The sequence below is a fragment of the Macaca nemestrina genome, chromosome 5, assembly GCF_043159975.1.
Source record: "Macaca nemestrina isolate mMacNem1 chromosome 5, mMacNem.hap1, whole genome shotgun sequence".
NCBI lineage: Eukaryota > Metazoa > Chordata > Mammalia > Primates > Cercopithecidae > Macaca > Macaca nemestrina.
In genome coordinates, this window is record NC_092129.1 from 1,896,886 (window position 1) to 1,908,903 (window position 12,018).

General features: G+C 48.8%; 1 protein-coding gene across 19 annotated transcripts in view; it reads left to right on the forward strand.

The window, feature by feature from the left end:
* Nucleotides 1-12,018, forward strand: part of LOC105487638 (WD repeat domain 27) — a 304,221-nt gene that overhangs the window by 26,019 nt on the left and 266,184 nt on the right. For 18 of the 19 annotated variants that reach the window (XR_011623219.1, XR_011623220.1, XR_011623221.1 and 15 more), the window contains 7 exons: nucleotides 1,230-1,354; nucleotides 4,182-4,295; nucleotides 5,187-5,238; nucleotides 6,824-6,894; nucleotides 7,896-8,016; nucleotides 10,033-10,153; nucleotides 11,538-11,641. Coding sequence is in view for 9 of the 19 variants with exons in the window: in XM_071096160.1 (XP_070952261.1) it covers nucleotides 1,230-1,354; nucleotides 4,182-4,295; nucleotides 5,187-5,238; nucleotides 6,824-6,894; nucleotides 7,896-8,016; nucleotides 10,033-10,153; nucleotides 11,538-11,641 (708 nt within the window). In the remaining 10 variants the exon portion in view is untranslated. The remainder of the gene's footprint in view (nucleotides 1-1,229; nucleotides 1,355-4,181; nucleotides 4,296-5,186; nucleotides 5,239-6,823; nucleotides 6,895-7,895; nucleotides 8,017-10,032; nucleotides 10,154-11,537; nucleotides 11,642-12,018) is intronic. The other variant, XR_011623218.1, reaches the window with a different exon arrangement.

Genomic DNA, 12,018 nt, shown 5'->3' on the forward strand with positions numbered 1-12,018 from the left:
ATTTCAGGCTGGAGACCAGTAGTGAATAGGAAGGGCTTGATCCCAAATCCTGTGGAAGTCACAGCTCAGAGTTTGAGAGAGACCCTGTGTAAGCCAGCGACCGAGTGGTTATGAATTGTGAGTGTGCAGTGGAGAAGGCAGATGAGGCCAGGGCAGCACGCACATACATGGGGGTACTTTGAGATACAGGATCTCAGGGAGGGGCATGTGGGCTGAGGGTGAGAAGGGATGGGATAGGCGACTGTGCTTTTGGCAGATGGACCCAAATGTGCCAAGGCCCTGGGAAGAGTGAGAACCTGCCTCTGTGCTTGGAGCGTGCTGATGTTAGGAGAGTCTCATCTGAGAAAGTTGAAAAGTTAGGTAGGGACCACATTAAGGAATTTGAGTTTTACGGAATTATATAGAGAAGTTAGAGGATTACGTTAAAACATAAATGCAAAGAGACTATAAACCTATGTATTCTATGTAGGGACATGAGCACGTATCTCTTTCTAGACTGGGTGGCTGTGTGACATGAACATATGTGTCTCTCTAGGCTCTGGGTGGCTGTGGGACATGAGCACATGTTTCTCTGTAGACTTGGTGGCTGTGGGACATGTGCACATGTGTCTCTGCCAGGCTCTGGGTGGAGTATATCTGCATTTTGCTGGTGATAGGTCCGTGGTGCACACTAGGACCAGATGACCTTGCCCGCCATTTTTTCCTTCACCTTTGTGGATTTGCATGACGGACTATGCATCAGGCTGCAGCTGCTGCACTTGTTGTCCGGGTCGTGGGAACCTCCTGGCTGCTTGTGGGTGTCCTGCCATTGCTTAGTCCCTGGAGGCCTCGGTTGGATAGGCTTCTACTCCCTTCCTTCCAACTGATGTTAGCTGAACCTGGACATGAGGGTGGACGTGGGGTTGGATGTGGGTGAGAAGCATCGAAACACGCAGTTTGATGTGTGTGACCCTCACTGCGCGGGTACCGCAGCCTCCAGGGGAAGGGCGTCTTCCTGTTTTGATGTTGAGGGATTCTCTGCAGGGAAGTGCTGCATTCCCCAGGTTTTCAGAAGACTTCTCTATATCCGGTATTTTTTATGTTCTTAGAGAATCAAAATCACATCAAAGGCTCATTGGCATTCTCTCAGTAATTTTAGAATAGGGGGTTACATTCTCAGTATTTTTCTCGGATTAATGTAATGCTGAATGCATTTGGTGAACTGGCACTAACGGTGAAACTCACTCTAGGGCTGGTCCCTCGAGGGACTGTCGTGGGCTCGCTTTTGGGAAAGGTGCTGTGTTTACAGTTGAGCCCGGATGATCATGTTGTTGCCGTATGTGCTGGAAACAAAGTATTCACACTGGATATTGAGGTAAGATTGAAATTCACACGTGAATTTCATTTCACGGAAGGGTTTAGCTGATGGGGCCTCCCAGGTTCTAGGACCTTGCCCAGCTGTCTTTTCTTTTTTTCTGTACTCCTTTTTTTTTAAAACCTGTATCTTAAATTTAGTTTACTTTTATAAAATCATATCTTTATGTTGCAGTTGGAAAACCACTGGTGTCAGATAGTAATATTTATATAAATATTAAAACTCCCTATGGAATATGGGTATCAGGCATGACTTTAGAGAAACATGTTCTACAAAACTTTTATTTCTCAGATATTCCCTGATTGTAGGCATCCTTCCTAGCATAGCGCTTTTGTTTATATCTTTTATCAAAATGTTCTTTTCATCAAGAATCAGACTTTCGCAGCCATTTCATCACCAGGGTTAGTTTAAGGAAACGTGTCACCTCTTCCTGCCTGTGTGATTTCAACCTCGGGTGTGACTGGAACAGTCAGCTGCCCCATTGCAATGTTGAAAGCAGTGTTAGCAATCAGGAAGTGGGAATCTAAGGGAACACGAAGGAAGACTCGGTTCCTCTGAATTGTTGCTCTGCCCAAGCCTGATTTTGGAGATGACCACAGGCCTGGGGTCGTTTTTGTGGCTTTGATTTGCCAAGTCAACATGGCCAACAAAGCTGTTTGCCTGCGTAGCTTTTCCTGTGATAGCCACTTAATAAACGTAGGCGAGGGAGGATGATAGCCATGGAATAGTAATTGGTTCTTATGGGCCTCATGTGTAATAGGCATTTTGGGAGAGAAGACATTTATGTCTTCGGACTATTTTTGGACTAATTATGAAATTAAGGCTCATAAATTTTAAAAGTTTACATCATGAGTTAAGCCACAGAGAGATAGATGATGGGAAGTATCTAGGAGTTAGGTAAAGGGCTTTACCTAGTCTGTCTGTGAAAGCTTTCTGGATATGTTGGTTTTTCAGTTGTAAGTATGTCTTTTTTTTTTTTTGAGACGGAGTCTCGCTCTGTCGCCCAGGCTGGAGTGCAGTGGCCGGATCTCGGCTCACTGCAAGCTCCGCCTCCTGGGTTCACGCCATCCTCCTGCCTCAGCCTCCCGAGTAGCTGGGACTACAGGTGCCCGCCACCTCGCCTGGCGAGTTTTTTGTATTTTTTTAGTAGAGATGGGGTTTCACCGTGTTAGCCAGGATGGTCTCGATCTCCTGACCTTGTGATCCACCCGTCTCGGCCTCCCAAAGTGCTGGGATTGCAGGCTTGAGCCACCGCGCCCGGCCAAGTTGTAAGTATTTCATGTTTTGTTGTAAACATCCTGTGATAGATAGATTAACATTAGGCCACCCCACCATTTATGACAAAACTACCATTAACGTGCAAAGATTTAACATTGTTGTGTCAGGAAAAGGAAAACCAAAGTGGATTAGGAAGAAGCGTAAAACTGTTAGTGTTTGAAGGAAGATACTGGGTCCCAGATGGAGAGAACAGTGAGCCTGGGGTCAGGTTGGAGCCACACCCCTGAATCGGGCACATAGCAGGTGAGTAAGCAGGTGCCTGCTACAGATGCGTGTGCAGCCCATGGGATGCTCCCCAGGCTTCCTTAGCAGCAGGCGTGTCAATTGAAAGACGCTTCACTTGGGGAGAATGACTTTCAGACGTGGGGAATGGCTGTCACATGAGTCCATGAAGAGCTCACATTCTTTTAACAGCATACTCAGCAAGTCAACAGTTTATGCTATTTGATTTGAAAGACTTCAAATGAGTACTGAGCACTTTCTGGTAAAAGGCACTTTTTAATCAACATAAAATGTCAAGAAGAAATAACTTAAATATTTTTCAGGCTATAATGTTATTCATATCATAGACAGTGGACTAGCTTTATTTTATAGAAATTGGAGAAAATGGAAATGTGTATTTCATAACACTCAGTCTCATAACTCCCTATTCCTACACAGGTTATAGTCTTGCCTTTTATTTTTAACAATCTGATGGTAACTGGCATAATATACTCAGTATTCTAAGTTGTATTTGCTGATGACCATATGTTATATTACTAAAGAAGGTCTTCCAGAGTTAAATGTCTATTTGTAAGTTAAGTCACCATATATACATGTTTATTTTTTCTGCATGTATGCTAAGGGATATTTGTCTTATTTAAATGGAGTGCTGTAAAATTCAAGAACAGTACCCCAGCACTTGTGCCTGGAATCCCCTGGGGATACTCTCAGGGCGATGACTGTGACCCTTAGGAATCCCCGAGGCTCTGACTACTCCATTCCTCAGTCATGCTGTTCAAGCCTGATTTCCATATAAACACGAAGCCCTGTGCGTCTCCAGCTTGAGACGCTGACTTCTGGGGTGCTCTCTTGGCTGTGGGAGGTTTTAGGGACTTCAGGAGGAAAGGATAACTCATGAGCACCTACTGCTGTGCCATCTTGTCTTGTTGTAGGAAGTCCCGGGTGGAGAACAGATGCTGAGGGATTGGGAACACAGAGCAGTGGGTTCTGAGTCACAGGCAGGGAGCCTCAGGGCGGATGCATGGGGCAGCCAGTGGGGAGACAGGATTCCTGAGGGGACGCCAGCTTCCTAATTCGCTCAGGGTCAGCTCTGGTTAGTGTCATCTTTTAACACTGCTGAGACTGTGCCTGTGGCCTGAGCTTTCCTCTTAGCTCAGACATCTGACTTTTCACCCTTGGTTTATATACAGAGAGTTCCAACTTGAAAAGAGGAATAATACGGGCTTTATTTTGTAACAGCTATTTTCTGTGACATACATAGAACATCCTGATGTTAATAACCACCACAAAGTTCCATCACTGACCTTCCTGCACACATTTCTCTCAGACGCAGGCTGTCCAGGCCGAGCTGCAGGGCCACCTGGGCCCAGTGACTGCGGTGGAGTTCTGTCCCTGGCAAGCAGGCACCCTCATCTCGGTGTCCGAGGACAGAGGCTTTAAGGTGAGGGATAGACGATGGACTGCGTGCCCACGTGGCATGCGCTATGGAAAGACCTGTGGTGAGAGCGGAGCTGTGCGGTGGCTTCGCGGCCACTGCCGCCTGAGTGATGTTTCTACCCCACTTCCGCAAGGCTACCGCTGTCCTGATATCCATGGAAACACCAAGCCGGACGTTTTGCCAGGGTCGCTGACTGGGCTTGGATTCCTGACAGGACGGCTCTGCGGCCCTGGATTTCCCACAACTGCATCCAGGGCCTGGGAGAGCCCAAGCACAAATTCTTCTCCACGGCATTTCCCAGGCCCAGAGCAGAAGAGCCAGTTCCAGGGTGGAGGGCTCAGTAGGCATGAAATGAGGATCTGGAAGAAAATGAAATGCGAATTCAGTTTTTATCCAGCTGACACCAGTGTGCACCTGATAGTGTAGCCCTGACCCGCGAGTGTGCACCTGACAGGGTGTAGACCTGACCCGCGAGTGTGCACCTGACAGGGTGTAGACCTGACCCGCGAGTGTGCACCTGACAGGGTGTAGACCTCACCCGCGAGTGTGCACCTGACAGGGTGTAGACCGGTACAGTTTCCCGCTTGGTTCTCCTATTTTGGCAGCGTTGACTAATACCTGGGAACTGTTTTTAACCTTGTTTCGTGTTTGTTTCCAATTCTTCAAATCCACCAGGGGTTTATTTATGGAAGTGACGTTAATTTTTTCTTTTTGATTCTGACATCTTTTATTGTGTTTCTACATTGTTATTATTTTTGTGCTCGTTTTATTGTTTTCTGTTTTAGATAATCATTTATGTTGACTAATCTGATACTGGATAGTACTGTTAGCTTAACCTGTTGCAAAAATGGCAACATTGTTACCTCTTCTAAAGAACCCTCTGTTTGCCCAAAGGTCTGGGACCATTGTACGGGATCATTAATATACAGTTCATCTGTGTTATCAGGTAAATTTAAAACTCTCATGTTTCCTGTAAATAGGCTGTGTGTAACCCACTGTTTCTAGAGCACGTCTCAGGGCATAAGATGGAGCCATGACATTCAAGTGGATCTGAATGAGGCAATCTCAGACTTACAGCCCTTCACTCTCGTCCACACAGGGAGAGGATTCACTTAACAGTGAATGTCCTTGACGTTTTTCACTTAAAATTAAATGTATGCGTGGAGTCTGGGCCTTTTTGTTTTGGAAGAGTGAAGCACGTTTGCTGTCAGATAAAATGCCTGAGCCCCCATGGAAGGCGAGCCCTCTGCTCTCTGTAGAAACAAGTCCCAGAACCAGCGGTGTTTAGGGCCAGGACTGCCCCGCCCATCCAGCATGTGCGTGGGCGTGCACCACACCCCGGCCTCGGCCTCGTGGTCAGGTACTGAGCACGTGTGCAGCTCGTGAATGCCGGGGTCCTTGCGTTCTTCCCTCAGATGGCTTTTTGTTGGCAAATGAAGCTGGCACACGGCCACACAGACGCAGCATTGATGGTGCAGGTGTCCGTGGAGCATGGCACAAGGAGCGGCCTGTGACGCCCCCGCACCTCTCCCGTGCAGCCCCTGTGCTTGTCCTCCTGGCGCCTCAGGGCACTGGTTTCCTGCATTCGCTTTGCTCCTCTTTTGCATGTTCTGTCTTTCCGGAAGAAGAGAGTTAGGGAATTAAAAGGAGAGCATTCTTTCGTGGGATAAGTGACATGAAAATGCCACTTAAAGCATATACGTATACTTTGGTGACCTGGTAGAGTTATCGTTATATCTTCTCAAAGATTTAACATTCTTTCTGAGGTTAGTGTATCCACGTGTAGACTGTGGTGCTGTAATGACTTGAAAACATTGCTTTCTTTCAGGGTGAAGTGCATTTCTTGGAAGTACGTTGGAATCTTTTTTCTGAAATTAATTATACAGAATTACTATTTGGTTGCCAAGAACAGTGATACACTTGATCTTTGATTTCGTTCATAGTTTGATTAGGATGTGTAGCATTTTTCAATATTCATTTATCTAATTCTCCTAAAGTATTGACAGTTTAGAGTAAATTTTCGATGAAACGACATCCTAGGCAACAATTTTTTTTTTTCCAAGAAAACAAGGCATCCATTTGATTGCTATTTTCATCACTAAGTCTGTAATTTTATTATTTCCGGGTAACTCAGGAATCGTTCTGCCCCAGGTGCAATGTTGATTGAACACCAGTGCTGCCCTCCCTCTAGGCTATAAAGCAGCCAGAGCTGGGCCGTGGTTTAAGCCCACCAGGCCTTCTGTCGGGCAGGCGGGATGGGATTCCTTGGGACCCATCTGAGGCGGACTCCCCAGGCGTCCTTTTGGGGTGACATCCCCAGCCTTCCTTGTGCTCATGGGGTTTTCAACATTTGTATTCACGTGCAATTTTTGCTTTTTGATGAAGAAATTATTTTGGAATAGTTCAAACTTGACTAACAGAAATACTGTAAGTAAATATTATGTGTAGAGAGATAACTAAAACTGATCGTTCTCGGCTTACCTGGTACCAGGCACTTATAAAGCTAAATTTTCCAATGTTGCTTTCACCAGCATATCCTCTTCTCAGCTTGTTCATTGATGCAGAAAGCAGGCAGCTGGTCACTGGGTGTGCTGACGGCCAGGTGAGACAGCCAGAGTGAAGTTCCAGTTCCCACACATTCCTGTACGTGAGCATGTACACAGGGCTCTTTGTCTTCATGCTGCTTTGTATTTTCCTGTGATTTGAAAAAAACCTGTCCACCTCAGTGCTGAGAATGTGACCTTCTGTGGGTCTCAGCATCACTGCGGGTTCAGTATGGCCCTGGGCCCCCTGGTCTGTGGAGGAGCTGGCTCTGCACGTCCCAGAGCTCCATACATGGTTCTGGAGTGCCGCTAAAGTGAGGGCCACTCACGGGACCTTTAAAACCTGATGAGAAGAGGGCTGTGAGCAGACATCCCACGCACACTGCCTGCGCCCTGGAGAGGCTCCCTGGATGGCTCCTCTGGTGGCATCCCCAGTGCTCCTTGTGCTCCTCTTTCCTGTCAGCTTTACACACTGTTGAAAAACCTGAAGATATTGGTCTTTTTCAAAACATTTTTTTAGGTGAGCATTTTAAGTTCATTTCATATGAAGACTTAAATTTTTTTTTTTTCCTTTTGACAAAGTTAACCACTGTTGCCCTTGTCTTCTCACCCAGGGCATGTGGGACGTGCTCTTGGCTGTGAAGCTGTGGGGTATGTGCAGAGAGCCTGGCGCCCGGGGGTCCCGGAGGAGCTGTAGGGTGTGTGCAGAGAGCCTGGCGCCCGGGGGTCCCGGAGGAGCTGTAGGGTGTGTGCAGAGAGCCTGGCGCCCGGGGGTCCCGGAGGAGCATCTTGGGGAGGCCTGCACAATAGGATCCTGCCTGTGTACTCTGAGCTGATGTGCCAGCCGTGCGAAAGTGCTCTGACACCGTGGGCGTGGGCTATAAGGAGGGCCTCCAGGGTGGATGTTGAGGGCAGGAGAGAGCTGTGCTGGGAGCCTCTGCAGGCTGTGGAGGGAATTTCCTGTGACGTGTCTGTCCTCTCTGCTCCTCCTCTGGTGTTGCTGCTTCTGCGTAAGGACCTTTGCTGCAGCGCTGTGTCTGCATGTTCTTTGCTTTTGTAGCTTTGGATCTTCAGTTTGATGGATGGACACCACTATCGTCGTGTGGCACGGGTTGACCTAAGGAAGAAGACAGAGACTTTCTCCACGAGAAGGCTTAAGTCTGGGCTGTGCAGTCAGCCAGGTGGGTTGCTCAGACCTTCCCTCAGGCCTCCCACTTGGCCCAGTCTTTTCACCAGGCGCCGTGTCGAGGGCCCTAGGTCACACAGAGGGGAGAGAGAGGTGCCAGTGTAGGAGAAGCCGACGGCCGCAACTTCAGAAAACCACCGAGGCCCTGCAGGTCATGTGAGGGGTGGGCCATCAGCAGACGGAGGCACCTGGTGTGTGTGGGGACAAGGGTGAGGGGCTTTGGTGAACAGAAGAGCAGAGGCCCCGTGGCAGCAGCTGCGCGGCTGTGGGTTGCTTTCCTGCAGTGGGCGACCAAGGAGGGAAGGTCATGCTGATCAGAAAAGTACACTGCATGACCCAGATGCCACCTGCACCTGCCCAGCACCCTCCACGTCCCCACCTGGCCTGTGAATCTCAGATGCCACCTGCACCCACCCCGCACCCTCGTCCTCACCTCATCTCCTGCTGTCCAGAGTTGCTTCCTGTTGACCACAGCTCACTTCTGTGTGCTTTTTATCTCCTGTACTGTCACAAAGGAGCTGACCCTCTCCTGGAAGAAAACGTTGATTTTCCTTTTCAGTCCAGGGGCCACCTCTTTCATTGGTGTGTGCAGCCGACATTTCGTATTGCAGTAGTCATCCCTGTGCTCACAGCCTACACACTCTTCCTCACTCTGGTTACTCATTCTTTCTTTTAGGTTGTGTTTTTTTGTAGATGACTTTAAGCTATTTTTTTCATATTAGGTCTGAAATTACCTTTATCCAGTACATCAATTTTTTCCTAACGTTTTAAACCTTCATTTTTGTTATTTATTTGATAAATAATTATCTACTACTGAAGCAAATCTTAAGCTTAGTTTTAGCAAATATGAAGTTAAATTCTTTCAGTTAATCATCTCCTCTTTCCCACTCCCTTACTCTGGTTCTGTACTTGAAGTCGCATCGCTCCCAGGCAGCATGCTGCTGGGTGTTACCCTCGTGCTTTCCTCGACACGTGATCCCCACACGTCGTGCTGGGTGTTACCCTAGTGCTTTCCTCGACACGTGATCCGAGTGACTCCGCGGTGTACACACCTCGTGCTGGGTGTTACCCTAGTGCTTTCCTCGACACGTGATCCGAGTGACTCCACGGTGCACACGCGTCGTGCTGGGTGTTACCTTAGTGCTTTCCTCGACGCGTGATCCGAGTGACTCCGCGGTGCACACACGTCATGCTGGGTGTTACCTTAGTGCTTTCCTCGACGCGTGATCCGAGTGACTCTGCGGTGCACACGTGCCGTGCCGGGTGTTACCCTAGTGCTTTCCTCGACACGTGATCCGAGTGACTCCGCGGTGCACACGCCTCGTGCTGGGTGTTACCTTAGTGCTTTTCTTGACACGTGATCCGAGTGTCTCCGTGGTTCACACGCGTCGTGCTGGGTGTTACCCTAGTGCTTTCCTCGACATGTGATCCGAGTGACTCCGTGGTGCACACGTGTCGTGCTGGGTGTTACCTTAGTGCTTTCCTCGACGTGTGATCCGAGTGACTCCACGGCGCACACACGTCGTGCTGGGTGTTACCTTAGTGCTTTCCTCGACACGTGATCCGAGTGACTCCGCGGTGCACATGTGTCGTGCTGGGTGTTACCTTAGTGCTTTCCTCGACGTGTGATCCGAGTGACTCCGCGGTGCACATGTGTCGTGCTGGGTGTTACCCTAGTGCTTTCCTCGACACGTGATCCGAGTGACTCCGCGGTGCACACGCGTCGTGCTGGGTGTTACCTTAGTGCTTTCCTCGACGTGTGATCCGAGTGTCTCCGTGGTGCACATGTGTCGTGCTGGGTGTTACCCTCGTGCTTTCCTCGACACGTGATCCCCACGCGTCATGCTGGGTGTTATGCTGGGTGTTACCCTGGTGCTTTCCTCGATGCGTGATCTGAGTGACTCCGCGGTGCACATTCACTGCAGCGTCTCTGTGTGGCAGTCCTCAGCCTTTAAACCTGACGAATGCGTTGAAGTTCACTTCTCAGATTGTCAATGATTCTGTTCCCTAGAAGAAAGCCAGCTTCCATCTACAAGTGTTCTGGGAAAAGGAGAGCAGGTTGAAGTAACATTTCCTATACTGAGACTTGCACCCTGCGATCTCTCACTCATCCCAAATTCTGCATGTGGATGGTAAGCATCAAAAACTTGGCCTATGCCATATAAAGGAAACTCTTAAATTCCTTAGAGGAATGTTAAGTTCATTTTCTAAGAATGACTGAAATAAAACCGAATTATTTTTGTCTCTGACTATTACTAACCTCATTCTTGGGATTGCATGTTTTAAATCTTAAAGTTGGTAAATTTGGGCAATGATATGTAAGTATCTTTAATAAAAGGAATTGGAGAGGATTTTTAAGCTTATTACCAAAGTCTAGGCAGATCTTTGCCTCTGTGATACAACTTTTTCTTTAGAAAGGGGAAGTGGTGATCGGAATGGCCTAGACTTTCCCATCTACCACTGTGCTGTACTTTACACATTTAAAGTTAACCTCAGACAGATTTTATTTATTTCTGTGCTCAGTAGAAATATTATACATATTTGGCAACGTAGGGAAGTACTGTTTAACTGTGATTAAAGAATGTATTACAATTACGTTTACCTCTCCTCTCCAAAATGCTTGAGATTAGGGGGCAACCTTGCTTTGAATGGCCTTGGCCATTGCTTGTCTGTGTCTCTGTGCAGAGCAGCCCCTGGAGCAGAATATTCCCTGCTTGGTCCAAACCACAGAGAGGAAGCAGGGTGGGCGTGGAGGCTGGATGCTGTGCTCCCGGCAGGTGCATGGACCTGAGGCACTTTGAGGCTTCCCTGTCTTACCTAGAGCAGAGGGATCCCTCAGAGCTAACCCGGAGCCACACGACGCATTCTGTTGATGATAGTCATTGGGTGAACCGTGGACTGGTGCTGGTGGATGCCCAGGAGGTGTCCAGGGCGCTGCCTGGGGCAGAGCTGGAGAGGGGGAGGTCTGGAAAACAGGTTCCAGCTGGGTGCCTCTACCAAGTCCACGTCCAGCCTCTCTGGAGGTGGCTTCTCAGTGCATTAACAGACCCCGTTGGCAGTGGTATTAACTCTGCCGCCTCGGGCCAGCTACTTTCCTCCTGGAGTTGGTTCCTCATTCCCAGGGGTGGGCAGCTTGCGTGGCCTTCAAGTCTAGTCACTCAGAGGCTACCTGAGCAGTGGCCTTGGCCCAGGCACTGGCGCCAACATTTTCTGAAACCTTAGAAGAAAATAGAAACCACAGAGGTCAGAGTGAGCATCTTCACAGACATTAGCAGGTGCCCAGGGGACCCACCACAGGCTGAAATGCCAGCCTGGCACAGATGTGGTTCTCACTGGCAAGAACCGGCCCCGGCCCACGCTCCCCACTCCTGCGGAGAGCTCACAGCCAGGCGAGGGGGCGGGTGTGGGGCCCAGCCTTCAGGAATAAGATTAGTGTGTATTCTTTTCTTTTTTTCCTTAAATCAATCTTTCTTCTGAGAACACCTAATTATTCTTTTCTTTTTTTCCTTAAATCAGTCTTTCTTCTGAGAACACGCAATGCATGTGGATTGGAAGTTCGGTGGGCTTATTCATATTTAACCTGGCAAACCTGGAAGTGGAAGCTGCTTTATATTACAGGGGTAAGATCTTTGGTGTAAATGCCACGTAACTGTAATGTTTTCCTTTGACTGGTATGTGGGGTGGTGAAAATGTTTGTGGAGAAGGCATCGCCGTGTGAATCTGAGGATGAGATGCTTCAGTCACAACTCAGCATTGGGGATGTGAGGACCTCTGTGCTGCTGTAACTGAAGGACGAGGGCCCTTCCTGGACCCTTGGGCACTCAGCCCTGGAGCCACTCCTTCCCTCCATCCACCAGGCCCTCGCTTGGCACTCCCGGCTGCCCGGGCTTCAGCAGCGTGGTACACCCACAGGAACACCCTTGGGAAACCCCTGGATTCTCCACCATTCCTAGAGAACCTCCCGGAGCCCCAGGCTCGTACAGCATAAACCTGGCCG